Source organism: Erpetoichthys calabaricus, chromosome 12 (assembly GCF_900747795.2).
Source record: "Erpetoichthys calabaricus chromosome 12, fErpCal1.3, whole genome shotgun sequence".
Lineage (NCBI taxonomy): Eukaryota > Metazoa > Chordata > Cladistia > Polypteriformes > Polypteridae > Erpetoichthys > Erpetoichthys calabaricus.
The window spans coordinates 123,358,639-123,377,749 of record NC_041405.2 but is presented as its reverse complement, the minus strand read 5'-3'; the positions used below and the strand labels follow the sequence as shown (position 1 = coordinate 123,377,749).

The 19,111-nt window shown below is 35.9% G+C and overlaps 1 protein-coding gene across 1 annotated transcript in view; it reads right to left on the bottom strand.

Moving 5' to 3' along the window:
• Positions 1 to 18,806, bottom strand: part of wdr44 (WD repeat domain 44) — a 108,256-nt gene extending 89,450 nt beyond the window's left edge. Inside the window, exon 1 of the mRNA XM_028816090.2 lies at positions 18,296 to 18,806. Within this exon, the coding sequence (XP_028671923.2) occupies positions 18,296 to 18,363 (68 nt within the window). The 5' untranslated portion in view covers positions 18,364 to 18,806. The remainder of the gene's footprint in view (positions 1 to 18,295) is intronic.
• Positions 18,807 to 19,111: the final 305 nt, after the last annotated feature.

The following is a 19,111-nucleotide window of genomic DNA, read 5'->3' as shown; positions in this document are numbered from 1 at the left end:
AAATGCCATTGCTTCTGTCAAAATAAGTTTAAAAATATACAGCTAGTTGTATCATACATTTTTCTCCACTTGGCCGGATTGCTCAATAGTCTTCATTTAAAGGTTTGTATCACAATCAATTTCAACATTAAAAAAACTGCATCACATGTTTTAATAAGACTTCGTAGCTAAGTAAATATAGGCCTGTAATTAAAAATTAAAAGTGTATTTGTGTTTTTTTTTTTAATTTGATGATTTAAATTTTTCAAAAATCTTATTTCATCTGTTACAAAGTCAAAATCTGACAAAAAGAAAACAAATTGAGCACACTTGTCTAAGGTACTGTACCCATTTTAAACTGTCATTAATAAACTTAATATTATTTTATAGTTTATTCATTCTGGTTCAGTGCCAGTGGTTTATTGTTTATTACATACATTATTTTTCTTAGACAAAGCACTGAAAATGTAATTTTTCAGCATTACTGCATATTCTCACAGTAAATGATATGAGACCTTCAAATATGGATTAATAACACAAACACAAAAGAATAATGTAATTGTTGCCAGGTGTTTCAATTAAGTACTGAGAAATTGGTCAATGTGATATTTCATTTTTATTTTTTAACAAATTTGCAAAAAATAATAAAATCCTGTTTTCACTTTGTAATTCTGGGATATGGAGTTTTGCTTGATATTGGAAAAAAATAATTTAAACAATTATTTTCTCTGTTTTTGATTTTTTGTAAGATCTTGCTATTATACTGGGATCATATGCACACATACATACATACATACACACTCAGGTCAAATTCTGTTAGAACAAACTCCATTTTAGCAAAATCCTCATGTTAATAATTTTAATAATTAAGTTTCCTATAGAACTTATTTTTAAAATAAACTTCATTACAGCAAAGTCTGTTTTATCTGCAAAATTCATTACAACAAAAGTCATTTTTCATAAAAAAAGAAAAATAAAAGAAGCAAAACACGCATATTTCTTCTGGCCTTGGCCCAAAAATCACAATTCTGCTGAAGAGCCAATTGGATTATGTCTGCAGCTAGATACTCTTGTGCAGTGGGGTTAGATCATGAGAATAGTTAATGTGGACCAGAAACATTGTATGTGGATGAAGAGGCGAGATCACTGTCAATCAGATTCAACTTTACTTGAAAAGCTCTGGAGGCCCACCACTGCCACAACACTAACTAGATTGAGGATTAATTATTGACCCACCCTTCAGCAAAAGTGTTGACTATTGAACTTCCTTCGTGTTTATGCTAGTCAAACAGTTTCCAATGTGTTTTATAAACTCAGTGAGATTTTTACCCTGTGAACACTCGCACACCATAATCTATCTTAATAAGTGGGTCTCCTGTAAAAATACTATTTTAGGTTTAGACCTGTTAGATGAGAAAGTATTTTGTTTTTAATTTGTGATTGAGGCCTTTAACATTTCAGCTCACAAAGTTAACTGTTTGGTCATGAAGACATTGCTTCCGAACTTTTGTTGACATTTTGTAGTCTTAATTTAAAATAATACATTATTACATAAGACAGCTTTGATCTTAATTTCCAATTTTTTCAAGAGTTTTTACCATGAAACCTATTGTTACGTTGGCTCTTACAATTATAAGGATTAAAAGTATAGATTAGAAATAGCTTGCGCTCTAAAAAAAAAAAAAAAAGTCAAATTTGAATTTTGTTCTCACAAATATACAGTATTCATCCAATAAGTCTTATTTTTGAATGTGACCTTCATTTCCTCAAACTCTTTATCATGCTTTTTTATGTAAAATTTTTCCAGTTAAAAAAAAAAAAAAAAAAAAAGGGTGTGACTCACAAAACAACAACAGGCAGTCAGAGAAAGCCAGTTAATTCATTACCAGATGTTCACCATTTATGAAAGTTACATGCATACACATATACACTATTTGTTATGTTACAATATTTGTTCTTATGATTAACTGTCCAGCAACCTTACAACTGGGCAGAAAGTGTCTCTCTATTTACTGGTTTAAGCAAGACTGGCATTGTACCATTTAAGGCAGGAGTTAAACAGTAGTTGTGCCAGTTGGCTTAAGTCTTTAATTATACTGTTTGTATTAACTTCAACCTAGCATACAGAGATTCATTCAAGATAGCACACATACTGTACTTCATCATACAGTGCAAAATTCAGATCCTCTTCCCACTGATTTTTCACAATATCCAGCATAGCACTATTTAGATACACTACATAAAAAACTGCATCTTTTACATTTTGGGTCTATGTAAGAATATGATTGATAGCCAATGTTATAGATTAAACAGGGAAATTCTGCAATTTTGTTTTCTTTTTTAAATAAAGTGTCAGAGCAGAACACAGTGAAAAAAGTGTGATTGTTGGAAACTGAAAGTTTGACATTTATTCAAGTTTCCATTAATTTATAGATACCTGAAAGATGTACTATAAATCCTCCATTTCATACGAGAAGCAATACTTTACCTATACAGAAAGGTGACATCAATGGTTTGCAAAGAGATGAGAAGAGATACAGAAGAAACTAATTCCAAAGTTTCTTAACTTTACCCAAATCCCAAGAGTCCACCTAACCACTGTATTGCTGCTAAACTGGAAAACTGAAAGCAAAAAACATAATTGGGCAGGTAATGGTGAAAAACAGGGAGTGAACACTTTGATTTGCAATCAAAGTGGATAGTGCGGCCGAGTATGGAAATGCATCCAACAGAAGACCTCCTAAATGTTATTTTATTGTATGTATGATTCGTATGTGACAAAAAAAATTTGACTTGATTTGGTATATTTAATAAAAATATTTCTTAGAAAGCATTGCTCGATGGCAAATAAACAGTTGTTTGCTTTACCTCTACTTTATTTTAGCATTGTCTTCCACGATGAGCCTTTTTTACGTCTGAATGAATAACTTGATTCGTCATTAGCAACAAAGAAAGTTTGTTTTAAACAAACCTTTTCACAATGCAGTTTAAGATACATTTTTTTTCCACATCAATGCTCTTCTCCTGGATCTACAATTGTTTTAAAGAATACATTTCTAAACACTTTTCTGGCAGCCTGAAAGTATCATTCTGCTGTTTCTGTTTTGATTCTTTCCTGAACTTGAAATCCCTGAGTTACTACTGCTTTATGACTAGGGAATCCATTCCCGGGCTCAGATTCCCAAACATTTTTCATTCCCGCATTCCCGGGAATGAAACTGCTGTAATTCCCGGGAAAACAGGAACGGCCAAGCTCACATATATAGCGTGTAAAAATCGATCAAGAAATAACAGAGTTATAGCTGAAAATAATTAAGGTGGCGCCATTGCTGCAGCTTGCACTTCATCAGACAACAGCTTTGAACAGCAACTTGAAATTGCAATGCGTCAGTCTGTTGCATCCGCATTATCTGTGCCAAGAAACTTGCCATCACAGAATGATGACAAGAACCTGGATGCATCAGTAAAAGCTGAAATGGCGGTGTTTCAGTGCAACGGCAAGCGCGGGCGTTGTTTAGAACAAGTGTATCAGTATCTGATGATTGTGCCGCCTACTTCAGTGGAGGCAGAGCGTGCTTTCTCAGCAACTGATGTACTTCTGCACGAAGGTGCACTCTTGCATGGACGACCGCACGCTGGACACATTAATAATAATAATTCATTACATTTATATATCGCTTTTCTCAGTACTCAAAGCACTATCCACACAGGGAGGAACCAGGAAGCAAACCCACAATCTTCCACAGTCTCCTTACTGCAAAGCAGCAGCACTATCACTGCGCCACCTGTGAGGATGTTATGGTAATAAGAGCGTAGAAAGCACAACTAAAGATACATGTACTTCTATGACAGCAAGAACCGCTTGTAGAGAAGGTTAGTCTTTTATTTGTGTCAACATATTGCAGTAGTTTTAATAAAAACTAGCAAAATACCCGCGCTTTGCAGCGGTGAAATACTGCGTGAATATTTTTATTAAGAAAAAAGTAAACATTTTTAAACTGAGGGAAAATATACAAAAAATTATTTGTTAAGGATCTCTTTGTATACGACGTTGTCAGTTCGTCCCTCCGGTTGTAATATGACCAAGCTGTGCGCTGAGCTTACTCTTGAGCATGCAACATACAGTTGGCCATGTGAAAAGCAATCCTGCCTCAAATCAATGCCAACCTTTTGTAGTGTTTGTCCTTGAGACTTATTAATTGTCATTGCTAAGCACAGCCTTATTGGAAATTGAACGCGTTTGAATTGAAATGGGAGATTAGATGGTATAACGGGGATGCGAGGAATAAAAACTGTGCCACCTAAAGCACTGCCAGTAAAAATAGTTGCTTCAATTAGGTTGTTTTGTAGAGATGTGACCTGAAGTCTCGTGCCGTTACAAAGTTTCGGTGGTTGTAAGTTTCTCAGTAACATTATTGGTGCCCCAACCTTCAAAATGAGATTATGCTCAGGAGTGCCTTGAGGATTTAGAGTGTTGAGAAACTCTATCGGATTATGTACCGCATCTTCTACTTCTACAACTGAATCAACAGATTGATATGTTTTTGGTTGTGAAGGTAGTTCTTGAAGTAAAATGTGGTTTATAGTCTTAGTCATGTCATTTTTTGGTGTCAGGATAGCTCTCTCTCTTAACCATGACACGTCATTTTGGTGGAGATTTCGTAGATCGGGGTAAACATTTTGAAGAAGGCTTTGTAAGGTATTCACGATGAGACAGAGATTTGTAGGAATATTTATTTTACGATTTTCTTGTATGAAGGTGCCATCACCTATACTCATCAGAAGAGCAGAGAACTCCTCGGCTTTTTTGTCGCCTTTCAAATGAACTCTCATGTTTATTTTTAAAGTAACAACATTGATTTGTGGCCAGCAGTATTTCACCGCTGCGAAGCGCGGGTATTTTGCTAGTTTAATACATAAGACACAATGTCCCTGCGGATATCAAAAGTGAGCCTGATATGTCCGTGCAATATGAAACACAGGGAATGGAAAAGGCAGGCGCCATCTCCGGGCATAGACACCACTCGGTAAGTGATAGTTCTTTGATTGATGGTGATCACCTCGATAGACATTTTAATAGGGGTAGAGTTGGAAGAATAAAGGGAATGGGTACTTGATGAACAGCAGAGAAGTCGCGGATTAAATAAAGAAAATGGGTACTTTGAACAGTAAACCAAGTGTAAAATATGTACACAATAACTATAACAATCTTAACAAATGAACAATAAAACAGTGGAGAACCCGTGGATTAAATGTGCCTTATAAACTGCGGAGCATCTTATATGGGCAGGCAGTCAGGCAAAGAAAGGGATTCAAATATATAAACGAACAAATCAACAGCAGAGAAGCCGTGGATTAAATAAAGGAAATGGGTACTTGAACACTAAGTGTAAAATATGTACACAATAACTATAACAATCTCAACAAATGAACAATAAAACAGCAGAGAACCCGTGGATTAAATATGCCTTATAAACTGCGGAGCGTCTTATATGGGCAGGCAGTCAGGCAAAGAAAGGGATTCAAATATATAAACGAAGAAAACAACAGCAGAGAAGCCGCAGATTAAATAAAGGAAATGGGTACGTGAAGAATAAAGTAAGTGTAAAATATCTACACAATAACTATAACAATCTTAACAAATGAACAATAAAACAGCGGAGAACCCGTGGATGAAATGTGCCTTATATGGCGTTCATTTATAACACAGCGAAAAAGATGTGTAAAGACCGCTTCACAAAAAAACTGCGGAGCGCCTTAGCTTCCTTGGCAAAGCAAGGAAAAAGGACGGCCTTATATCTCGTTCGTTTATAAAACTGTGGATAAGCTTTGAAAAGAATGCCTCCTTGGCAAAGCAAGGAAAGGAATTCACACACCGCAGCGAAGAACGGCTTTATATGGGCAGGCAGTCAATTACGTGGGAGGCGTGGTGATTTCCGCAGCAGCCGCAGGGAGGCGTGATGATGCAAGACGCAACCGCCTCACACGGCGACCGAGCTGCCCGCTGTGGCCGTATACAGTATACGAAAGTAGGTTCCAGTTATGACCGTTACGCGTAGAATTTTGAAATGAAACCTGCCTAACTTTTGTAAGTAAGCTGTAAGTAATGAGCCTGCCAAATTTCAGCCTTCCACCTCCACGGGAAGTTGGAGAATTAGTGATGAGTGAGTGAGTGAGTGAGTGAGTGAGTGAGTGAGTGAGTGAGTGAGTGAGTGAGTGAGTCAGTCAGTCAGTCAGTCAGTCAGGGCTTTGCCTTTTATTAGTATAGATAAGTGTCAGTCTTTCTAAAATCATTCACATGTGAAATACCCGTGCACTGTGTCATCCCTGGGAGCCCGGGATTCCCGGGAATGAAATTCAGGATTCCCGAATTCCCAGGAATGGATAAACCCGTCCGGGAATGGATTCCCTATTTATGACTGAACGGTTCAGAAACAGTCATGCCAAGGAAAGCTAGTTTCCTTTCTCATAATGACGATGGAAAGAACTGCCATTGCAATTAATTTTATTTGTATTATTATAACAGGTTTAAAGTTATCATTTTCAAGACCATTTCCATGGTCAACAATGCTTATTTTACTACCTCATTTAAAATATTGTTCCACATGCAGTATGAAATGGCTGCTGACTTCACATATATTGCCTAAAACAATGAGGCATATTTTAATAATATACAATATATACAGGTCTCTTACATTACATTTTTTCTGCAACTGTAAAAGGGAAAAAGAAAGAAACTCAGTTTAGTCCCGTATACTATTCCTTGCAAAGTATTAAGCAAAGACCAATGCAACTGGTTCATTGCTTATAGTTGTTGTGCTTTGCTTTAATACTGTATTTTCTCTGTATTCTTTAACATGGTAGTTTCCTAATACATTTTACAGACTTTTTTCCTAAGTTGTTGCAAATAAAGGCAATCACTTGTATAATAATTATAATGTGAAGGAAATGTTTAAGGACCATTATAATCCAACATTAAATAGTTCAGTTGTTTCATTTTTAAAATAAAGTACATACAGACTTATATTACCTAAATACATATAATAAAAGCAAGCTCCAGGAACAAAAAGAAGCACAGCTATCAAAAACAATATTAACATGTTCAAACAGTCATGACAGAATTCATCTGAGTTTCTTATTTGCATGACAGGCAGTGTGATGTGTCCCTGGTTTTGCTTTTGCTTTGCTTTCTTTGTATGAACTGAAATTCCTAATATTATGAAGTGTTGTATAGCATTCTTTTCAGTATTCAGATGTCTCTTTCACACAACAGTGCACAAGTCATAAGTGCTTAATACTTTACAAATGCACTGTGAAAAAACAAATACAATTACTAATAATAGTACAGTAATCCCTCCTCCATCGCGGGGGTTGCGTTCCAGAGCCACCCGTGAAATAAGAAAATCCGCGAAGTAGAAACCATATGTTTATATGGTTATTTTTCTATTGTCATGCTTGGGTCACAGATTTGCGCAGAAACACAGGAGGTTGTAGAGAGATAGGAACGTTATTCAAACACTGCAAACAAACATTTGTCTCTTTTTCAAAAGTTTAAACTGTGCTCCATGACAAGACAGAGATGACAGTTCTGTCTCACAATTAAAAGAATGCAAACATATTTTCCTCTTCAAAGGAGTGCGCGTCAGGAGCAGAGTCTGTCAGAAAGACAGAGGAAAGCAAACAAATCAATAGGGCTGTTTGCTTTTAAGTATGCGAAGCACCGCGGCACAAAGCTGTTGAAGGCGGCAACTCACACCCCCTCCGTCAGGAGCAGGGAGAGAGAGAGAGAGAGCTAGAGAAAAACAAAACAGTCAAAAATCAATACGTGCCCTTCGAGCTTTTAAGTATGCGAAGCACCATGCAGCATGTCTCTTCAGGAAGCAGCTGCACAAAAGATAGCAACGTGAAGATAATCTTTCAGCATTTTTAGACGAGCATCCGTATTGTCTTGGTGTGCGAACAGCCCCCCTGCTCAATCCCCCTACGTCAGGATATAGCGAGGGATTACTGTATACATATTTAAAAAAACACAAGTTCTTAAAATACAGTAATCCCTCGCTATATCGCGCTTCGCCTTTCGCGGCTTCACTCTATCGCGGATTTTATATGTAAGCATATTTAAATATATATCGCGGATTTTTTGCTGGTTCGCGGATTTCTGAGGACAATGGGTCTTTTAATTTCTGGTACATGCTTCCTCAGTTGGTTTGCCCAGTTGATTTCATATAAGGGACGCTATTGGCAGATGGCTGAGAAGCTACCCAACGTACTTTTCTCTCTCTCTTGCGCTGACTTTCTCTGATCCTGACGTAGGGGGTGTGAGCAGGGGGGCTGTTCGCACACCTAGACGATACGGACGCTCGTCTAAAAATGCTGAAAGATTATCTTCACGTTGCTACCTTCTGTGTGCAGTTGCTTCGTGAAGCGACATGCTGCACGGTGCTTCGCATACTTAAAAGCTCAAAGGGCACGTATTGATTTTTCAGTTTGTTTTTCTCTGTCTCTCTCTCTCTCTCTCTCCCTGCTCCTGACGGAGGGGGTTTGAGCTGCCGCCTTGAACAGCTTTGTATCGGCGGTGCTTCGCATACTTAAAAGCCAAACAGCCCTATTGATTTTTGACTGCTTGCTTTGTTCTCTCTCTCTCTCTCTCTCTCCTGACGCACACTCCTTTGAAAAGGAAGATATGTTTGCATTCTTTTAATTGTGAGACGGAACTGTCATCTCTGTCTTGTCATGGAGCACAGTTTAAACTTTTGAAAAAGAGACAAATGTTTGTTTGCAGTGTTTGAATAACGTTCCTGTCTCTCTACAACCTCCTGTGTTTCTGCGCAAATCTGTGACCCAAGCATGACAATATAAAAATAACCATATAAACATATGGTTTCTACTTCGCGGATTTTCTTATTTCGCGGGTGGCTCTGGAACGCAACCCCCGCGATGGAGAAGGGATTACTGTATTAAGCTACCTGCATTACATTTTTGCTGTAACTGTGAAGGGGGGGGGGGGGGGGGGGGGTTAAAGGGGGTGGGTGAAGAAGGCAAGTATTATTTACTGATTGCCTGCTGCAGCTCACAACACTCAACTGTTGTTCTGTGCTAAGAAGTTCCAAGTTGGATCTGGTCCTGCACAGACCAAACTTGTTCAATGGCTGATTTTTTCATCACTTTTGTGCTTGAACAGTGCTTTTCTTGTTGATCAAGTTACTTTCACTGAAATTTGCATTCATTGGAAGGTTCTAGTTTTCACCAGCTTATTTTAAGCAACTATGCACAAGTCTTAATATATTGTGACTTGAGACCTACCATGGGCAAGAAAGTAAAAATATAAATGATAACATATATATATATATATTTTTTTTTTGTTCTTTATTTCTTGTATTAGGAATTTGTTAGTTTTCACATACCCATTGGGGTCAGAGCGCAGGGTCAGCCATTGTACAGCGCCCCTGGAGCAATTACAGGTTAAGGGTCTTGCTCAAGGGCCCAGTAGAGTTGGATCTCTTTTGGCAGTGGCAGGGATTCGAACCAGCAACCTTTGGGATACCAGCACATTTTATAAATATATATATATATATATATATATATATATAAACAAAACATATATGATACCAAAAAATATGCACTGCCCAGAATATTTAAACTACATCTGAATTTTCAAAGTCAATTGGCCTAAGTTATAGTGTCATTGATTAATCAGTTTATCAGAAGTGCTACGTAACTTTTTTTTTTTTTTAAACCAGGGGCTAATATTTTTTAGTTCTCTTGAGCGGTTTATGTTGAACTTGCAACATACAGTCCCTTGTAGTGCTGGTGTGAAACAGATTACAGTAGAACTCTGTATTATAGCAATGTTTGGTAATGTTGCAAAGGTAACTTAGATGATTCATTCAAATCTAAACTGCTTAAAATCTTCCATTATCATTAAATCCTAAAATCAGTACTGCCTCAGTTTACAGTGGATTTGAATAAATGTCTACCCACAAAAAAAAAAAAAAAAAACAACAAAAGTTACTAATTACTTTTGTTCACCCAAAACCACTGTCTTTTTCTCTTCCTATCACATTCTGAAAAGCAGCACCTCTATCAGCTATAAGAGAAAAAAAAATCGCAATTCATTAATAATGGCTTGGCTCCATCGGTTAATTTGCAGGGTTTCTTTTTTTCTTTCACTTTTATTTCCTCTTTTTTCAACTTCAGAAAACCACTGATGGTCAATTGATATTGTGAACTTAATGATATTATGCAGGGCATCAACATTGTTGGCATTTTTAGAAACACAAGGTATGTACTGATAACAAAAATATAGTATAATCGGTTTATGTGAGATTTATTGTCAAATGTGATACACCCCCAGCCCGCCAAAGGGATTGAAAAATGCTGCCTGAGATTTTCATGATTTCTAATTGCATGAACCATGAAGACCCCCCTCCCCCCCCCCAAAAAAAACAAAACTTCCATTTCCATTCAATTCACAAAGGGAGAAATACCCCCTTTAAATGTTATCTGTGAGGCAAAACTGGGTCACAAAGCCACAAATTTTCTGAAACAATGCTACAAGATAAATGATATAATTCAACGAGATATTGAAATTGTTAAAGTAATTGCTACCTTTGATGACATACTGCACTTGTCAATGCTTTGATTTAACGTTTTTGAGCGTATGGAGCAACACACTGGCTGATGGGAATTGTAGTCCCCACTTCAGCATTTGGCATTAAGTTGTAAGACAAGTACTTGCTAAATGTGTCTTTGCTGAGCTTCGCCAAACTTTCACTTCGCTTCTGCAGACAGCATTCATTTGCATAAACACTCCATATCTCCAGGAGATCGTTGTTGTGGTGCAGTAGAATGTCCCACTTATTATACAGTATTATTAATGACAAATATCGATCCAAAAAAAAGAAGTGCCTAATTTTGTTTCTGTACAATATCACCAAATCTCAATCAAATCCGTCAAAACATTTTTGAGATTTTGAGGTTAATTTTTTTGTTGCTTTTCTTTTTTTTTATTTAAATACCTAAATATTAATGTCTTTTCTTAGTGGATACCTACTGCCCTTGCTATAACATCCTGACAAATTTCAGCTTTTTAGGTAGATGGAAAATAGTGTTTTTGTTGATGAGTAAGTAAGTGGGTGAACTTTGCATTTTATATAGACAGAGAATGAGATTGATGATTTCTGATATGAATGTTGGAATCTTAATTTTTCACTAATTTGATAGCCTTAGATCAAACAAAGGAAAAACACTTAATGTGGCTAAAGGAAGACAGGGTTATCTTGCTACCTAAGTAATTCAACTCCTTCCTGGGGAGATGTCAACATACTGGGAAAAATGAATGCTGCTCAGGACAGCAGAAGGGGATGGTGAAACTTTTGAAATGGTGCTACACAAGGGATCTGTCATTATTCCATTGTTTTGTGCGATAGTGATGGAAACAATGATCAAAGAAGTGAATGAAGGGTTACCATGGGAGCTCCTGCATTACAATAACCTTACACTGATGGCAAAAAGTGAAGTGGAATTGAAGAAGAAGTAACTGAAATTGAAATGCAATGGAAGATGTAAGCCGCATTGCAAAAAAAAAAGAAAAAAAGAAATGGGTGTGTAAAACATCTAGTAATGTAAAGGATAGTCTACAGGTGGCAAATGTGACCTGTCTTTGTAGAGGGTGTGTGGAAAGGATGAAGAATGCAGATGTATAAAGTACAAATGTAGATACTGTATCAGCAATGGAGCTGTTTTAGAGAATGTAAGTATAATAACTGCACAGTCATGTATGGTTTTAGATTACGGTTCAGGAGTAGGTGTCAGAAAAGCACGCTAAGACTGATGCCAGTGAGTAAAAAAGTATTTTAAACAGAGCCTAAAACATGAAACAGAAATCAGGGTCAAAAAGGTTGCTGTGAGAGGTCTGCCAGCCAAGAAGTCGAGTATTATTTGTTAACCAATATGACAGGCATGAATCAGAGTCAGGAAAGCAAAACCAATCAAAGCAGAAAAGCTCTTATCTATTGCTCCTATATATGATAATTACTTTGCTTTCACCTTCTCAAACATACTCAGTATAACTTAATGGAAAATGCTAGAGATTAAGACACTTAAAGGTCTTTGTATAGACAATATACTTATCTTAAAAACAATTACATTCTAAATTTAACTTTCCAGCTACACATTATTCCTATATGCAAATCAGAAATTCTGTTACAAGGAAGCTGCCAAACGTTTCACATTTCACACCCATATTAATCCCAGAAGAGATACAGGTTAGTCCTGATAAACACTCAGAGACCATTTCAACAATGTATGAAAATATTTCAAATAACTTACGCTTCAAAGCTCATAGGGAACCATACGAAAGAGACCTTTCAATCAGGATCTCAGAAAAGGAGTGAATTCAGATGAATATATAGAATACACTATAGCTCTATATGCGCCCTGCACTCCATAATTCAACTAAAAGGTCTTTCATCAATCACATTTATCTCATTTAGATTCTCATTCAAAATGCACCCAGGGCAAGACTCAACTTGTGAGTGCTACCAACTTGCCCCAGCTTCACTAGGCCATATGTTCTGGGAATGCTCTAAATTAACATTTTGAACAAAAATCTTCACATATTTCTCGGACAGCCTTGAAGTTACAATCAGTCCAAATACATTAATGGTGATATTTGGTGTGCCCCTGGATCAAATTTAAGTGCAAGGATTGTAATAGCCTATACCACACAGACTTATTTGTTCAACTAGAAGCATCCCAGCCCATCTTCTAAACTCAGAGGGTAAGTGAAATTCAATACTATCTCAAATTTGAAAAATGAAAAAAATTCTCTCTTCAAGGAAATGTTCAAAACTTTTTGAGAATAAAACAAAAAATATCCCAAGACATCAAATTAATAAACTGCACACCAAGTTCTTAGAAGTAATCTGAATACTCGGATGATTCGGAAATGCACTGTATCAACCTTTATCCTGTGGTTGTGAAGACATAATACAACATACTACTCCAATCATTAGAACAAACATTATTAACAGTATATCACCAATAGACTGGATATAAGTCCTGGTCGGCTTCAAAACAACTACCACCACGAAAAGCAATAAACATATGTCACAAGAAGAACTGTAAAAAATATTTTTTACCTATTTACTGCTTGTGATAGAATTTCGATACATTTGTTTTTTTTTAAAAACTAGTGAACACATTACTATCACAAGCAAGCAATTATTATGTTTTGCCTTTTGGTTGCAGGTGCGACAACTACTCAAATCACAAGTGAAGTAGGCTAAATTAGAGTGGGATGGTGATGAAAGAAAAAAAGAGACCTCACAACCATATTTAGAAGGGTGTCACATAATAAAGCCCTCACTTCTCACAACACTGTACTACATTATGAAAGTGACAGTGCATTCTACTAAGCATTGAATATGTAGCACTGCCTACAAGTAACTTCAGTGTCAAAGAAGAAAATCTGCTTTAGCTATCTAGCTCAAAAACCATTAAATGTTTCAAATAAGAGGTATAAAATTGTAAGCCTGCTTAAAAGATGTATGTAGACAAGAACCACTTAAATTAAGGGGTAACATCTCAGCCAAGAAATTAAATGATATAACTTAATTGAGCAAAAGCAATTGTTAATGTGTGCTATTTCTAGCAAAATACATATTTTGCTTTTTTTTTTTGGATCAATGTACAGGATGTATAGGGGCTACAACATTTTTGAGCAAGTCTATTCTTGCTTCTGGAGATGTTTTTCCATGTAGCACCAGTATAAATTTCTGTTTGAGTGTGATTAACTGTGCCTTAAGGCAGATAAAACTTTACAACTTAAATATTTGACTGTTGTTTAAAATGTCAGTTTCAAAAACAAGCATTTAGAATTATTTTTAAGACATTGGTTCTGTACTAGATAAAGTTTGTATCAGATTTAAAATACTCTAAAATAAAAACAAAAAACATTACATTCACAATTCCAAACAGCCGACAATGTGGCACAATTTCAAAAAAAAATTCAGCCAAGTTTATCCTAAACAAAAATAGTTTTAAGATCTTTTTCATGCAAGTCAGGAACATGATCTCACAAAGGAATTTAAATCTACAAGATTGGTAAATACATTATAAGCTTGCTGGGACATACAACTAAATGCAAAAGGCTGGAGGCAAAGTTTGTTCTTCAGTAGGTCTCAAGATATCAATAGATCAGACAGGAAAAGCAGCTCTGGCCTCTTCCTTATATAATAAATGGATTTTTCTGAAAAACAAATTCTTAAAATTTATTTACACTGTAAATATAAAACTATTTATGCACAACTTTCCATTTTTACCTAGTTTTCAAAAGATTAAATAAAATATGGAGTTGATATATGTGCTTAGTCTACCATACGGTTTTGCTAATCTACAGCATGACAGTACTTGAATGGGCTTGCTCTTATTTGCCAGTCTTTTGACAAGCACTAATAGATCAAAAGGTGCCTACCAATGCAGGACTATAGATTATTTAATTTTCCAATTCTATTCCTCACAGTGGCAGGGAAAGAATAAGAGATCATGTTTCTCATGCTGCCTCTAGTCATTTTTAAAAGATTACCCTGTTTAACACCTTGATACTTGTACCTGAAAGCAGAAACAATTAACCTTTATTGTCTAAAACAATTTTAACAATGAATAACATACCAGAGTACTTTACAAATACACACACACAGTAACAAATATTAACTCCACCTCCCCACCCAAAAAAACAACAGTTGGGGCATGGGTAGGGTAAATTACTTTCTCTGAATAACACAGTGAGTCATGGTAGGGTTTGAACCAGCAATTTTGTAATTTACATTACATTTCTTTAGCCAATATACCACATAGGTTGCTACCTTGTTTTACTTTTGCTAAAATGCTGTACTGTGTTTTTCTATACTGTATGGGGATGAATCAAAATAAAAATACAACTTAAAACAAATATTAAAACAAGTTAGACAGCAAATCTTAAAATGAGGGCAGTAAATATTACACCATGTTATGAATAATAGTATATTACAGTACAATTACAATATACTTAATCTGGTTTCTATAACACTGCCAAGAGCCAGGGTGACACAGACCTTGGGAGTGAACATGACACTCTAAAGAGATTCTGTGGATGGGGTTGTGTCCCTAAACCAAGAAACACTGAATCTAAAGTTAGGATGATAAGCTGGGAGAAAAACAGCTGGGCGAGAAGAATGGGTATGGATAGAAACAGAAAGACCAGAGTTGGCAAATTTTTCAATAATTTGTAACTTTAATTTGTAAAAGTTACTTATTTATGTTTTCTGTAGCTACTACAACTATGGCCATAGTTACTTTTCAGATCCATGTGTATTACAAAACATCAACCAAAGCTGACAGGTATAAAATAACTGATCATTCTCTCGTTTACATATTCATATATTTTCAACAGCAATTCATCACCAAAAAAAGTAATTGTTATTTACTTTTATTTACATAGGAAAGAAAAACTCTTATTCTGTATTAATTTATTTCTCTCTAGTTACAATCTGAATCTATACTTTTTTACAAAATAACACTACATTCTCAAACATAAAATTAATTTTGAATACTTATAATGAAACTGGCAATCCCCAAAACTGTTATTTACACAACACTTTCATCTTGCCTGAAGAAGGAGCCTAAGTTGCCTCGAAAGCTTGCATATTGTAATCTTTTTAGTTAGTCAATAAAAGGCATCATTTTGCTTGACTTCACTACAACACTTTCACAAACTCTTTTAACACTCACTGGGTATAAAACAGTTGAGGATTTCCTGTTCCAACATTTTTTATACAAGATGTCAAGCTTTTCCAATTCTGTATTCTCAAAATAAAAAAATGTCCACTGATTAGAGTTCATCCTTAGGAGACAACTACAACATTACTTTAAGAAATGTTCTTGGCAGCCTATTACCAATAAGCATGCTAATATATTACAAAACCTCTGTAAATACAGAAGCACATCCGTAAGTACCTGCAGCTAACTACCAATAAAAGCAGACTTTAAACTCTTTACGTTTTGTGCCTGTTACTTGATATGAGGTATAGTGGAGCCTTTAACTTGCATAATAGAAAGAGCAAAGATGGAAGGAGCATGTTGCTCCTACAATTTTAGACACCAACTAGAAATTATGAAACTAAAGAAATGCTTGACAACACTGACTGATTTTTACAACAAAAGGTGCACAAATTAAGGGTGATGACGTCACTGCAGCAAATGCCAATCATGAATGCCCACTTTAATTATTAAAGAATAATTTTTGACTTGAAAAGGTAAGTATACTTCCCAAACTTCTGGAAATGAAATAGCCTAAAAGGCATTCCTCAAGTGGTATGGCCAGAACAGTTATGTAAACATTTTAGCGCATTCACATTGCATTTAGCAATACATTTTGTCACATTTATTGTGTAAATGCATTATACTATCTTTTTGAATCACATTCACTGAAAACCAGATCAAGCCAGCACAAGGTCAGTCAAACTTTGCAAGGTCATGCAAACATTATTTTACTTACTTAGCACTTTTCTATAATTAACACCACCAAAAGGCACTTTACAATAACAAAGCTAAAGGCCAACTTTTTAAATATTTTTTTAGCAAGTTGAGTGAGCTGTACACATTGTTAAAGACAGCCAGATGTTCAAAATAAATTCACAATATTGTGTGTCTACTTTTGTTTCACAAGTATCGACATCATCAATCTAAGTCTCATCAATAATAAAAATTTTATTTAGTTTAGCTCTTGTAATATGCATACTCCTGTGACAATACAGCATATATATATTGGGCCCTTATAAGAACAAAAAGGTAACACAAAAAGTGCTTTTTGCACTTTTTTAAAATCGATAACATAAATTTTAATCAATATCATAATTTAATTAAAATTCCAGGTTAGCATTTAATACTTCATTAATATTCTTTGAAAAATTGAATTCCTGATATTCAAAGTATATTTATCAAAATTGTTTCTAACCAAAGTCCACACCATCTCAAACTAGATGCCACCTCTACAGCTTCTCTCCTCAAAGTATTCAGAACCTAAATAAAATTGCATAGGGTTACTCCTGTTTTTTTGCAACATGTAACTAGCAACTGTGCTGTTTGTCTATTCGTAAATACTTCATACTTGCTGAACTTGTTCTCTTTGATATCTATGTTATTTTGTATAGTTTTTTTATTATTTAATTGCAGGTACTATTGAAGTTTGTAAATATCTTTGTTCAAGAAATTGTTGTATTGGTATAGTGGTTTGCACAGCGTCAGGTAAACGGTGGGTTGAAATTGTTCTCTTTTAAATTGGTAACGTTTTGTATTCCATGTTTGGCACCTAACCAAAGTCAATTCTGGAATGTTACACATGCTGGGAGTATAGTGATTCGGATTTATAAAGCTACTATTACATGAATTCTTTACATTAATAATAATAATAATTCATTTCATTTATATAGCACTTTTTTACATTCAGTTAATTAATGACTTTAAGATAGCCAGGTGAGGTCGAGTGTGGGTGTATAGGCGTATCCAGCAATAGACTCTCACCCTGTCTGGGACTGCTTCCTGCCATACCTTCAAGTGTATCCAGAATGGGTTCTTGTCCTCCAAGTCCAAGTTGGATTAAGTGGCTTTGAAAACTAAATGAAGGATGAATTGGAATGACTGTATGTGATAACTTTTAAAAAATAGACACTGTTGCTTTATAGCACTACAGTATAACATTTTCGAGTTGCACCCTATGTTTTCTTCCCATGGGCACCAACAGTGTGACCATTTACAGAATGTTAAAATCTCATTTATAATGTCATTTAGGAAACATGGTTTAGAGTACATTATGAGAATGATTATTCATCACGCTTTGTGCATCACATCACTATTCAAAATCTGTCATTTCGTGTATCACAAAAAGCTTTTTGATTGCTATCACTTTTGTCTGGCGATGAGACACAAATTGTTAGTGAACAGCACTGCGACAGGCACTGTGATCAGCTATTACGGGACAGTTGCCATGCTGACCCGAAATAGTCTTATCTATACTACTTATTGAGTGGCATTTCAGAGAGGGAAGAAAATAATGCTTGCACCTTCTGTGTTGTTCATATAACGCAAAGTCATACTTTATTCATTTTATTATTTTTTGCCAGACTATAAGCTTAGGAAGCATCTTGTATTTACAGGACCCACCCATTTTAACTCGGGTATTTTTAAACAATGGAGAGACAACATATATATTTATTATTTCGCTAGATCATTCTAAATATAGTGAATGTTTATGCTTCGTACAAGGAAAATCACTTACACGGTCGGAGAATTGACATCTTCAGGAGCATCATAAAATTCCTCCGTGTCACTGGTGTCTGACGCCATTTAGCATGCAGAAGGGGTTAAACTTTGCTGGGTATTCTTCCGATCTGACGCGGTTGCACACAAAGTAAAAAAAAATTCTAATGTTGTAGGTAAATTATTTTGATCGCTTCTCCCCTCTGCTACTGACTGCAAACGAGCCAGGGAGAGGCCTCACTTGTCATTAATAAATGAGAAAGCCAAAGCAAACCTAGCGAGTGAGCCCAGCTGCTCCAGTACCGACAAGTCACATCACAGAGCAACCAAGCGATGGCACGCTGGGCTCTGCACTATCGAGTCTTTTACATACGACGTTGGTGGGCTTGCCAGTGACTCTTGCTACGTAGTTCTCATTTTCTCTTCCTTCTTTATTTTTAATTTCGTCAGATAGAAGAAGACGCAATCCTCGTCAATTTGCAGCACACCAAAGCGGAACTCTCACTCACTGGCTCTGCACAAACATTGATACGTCACGAACGTCTCGCGAGACTTGATTTGGGTGCCTTAAAACGTGAAGTTAAACGAGGAAGTGGACGGCTGGACGAAGGCGTGTTTGAGGTTGCACTTTTTTGGCTAACTTACAATTAAAATCAGGAAAAGTCAATATATTGTGTCCAATCTTTTATCGTGCATCATTTATCATCTCGTGTATACATTTAGTTCATAAATCAAGCACGTCTTTTTTTGTGAACCTGCTTTTTCCAGGAGTTGGAACCAATGGTTAGTGTATTTGATGAAATGCCATGCACTAATTCAGTTCTTGATTAGTGAG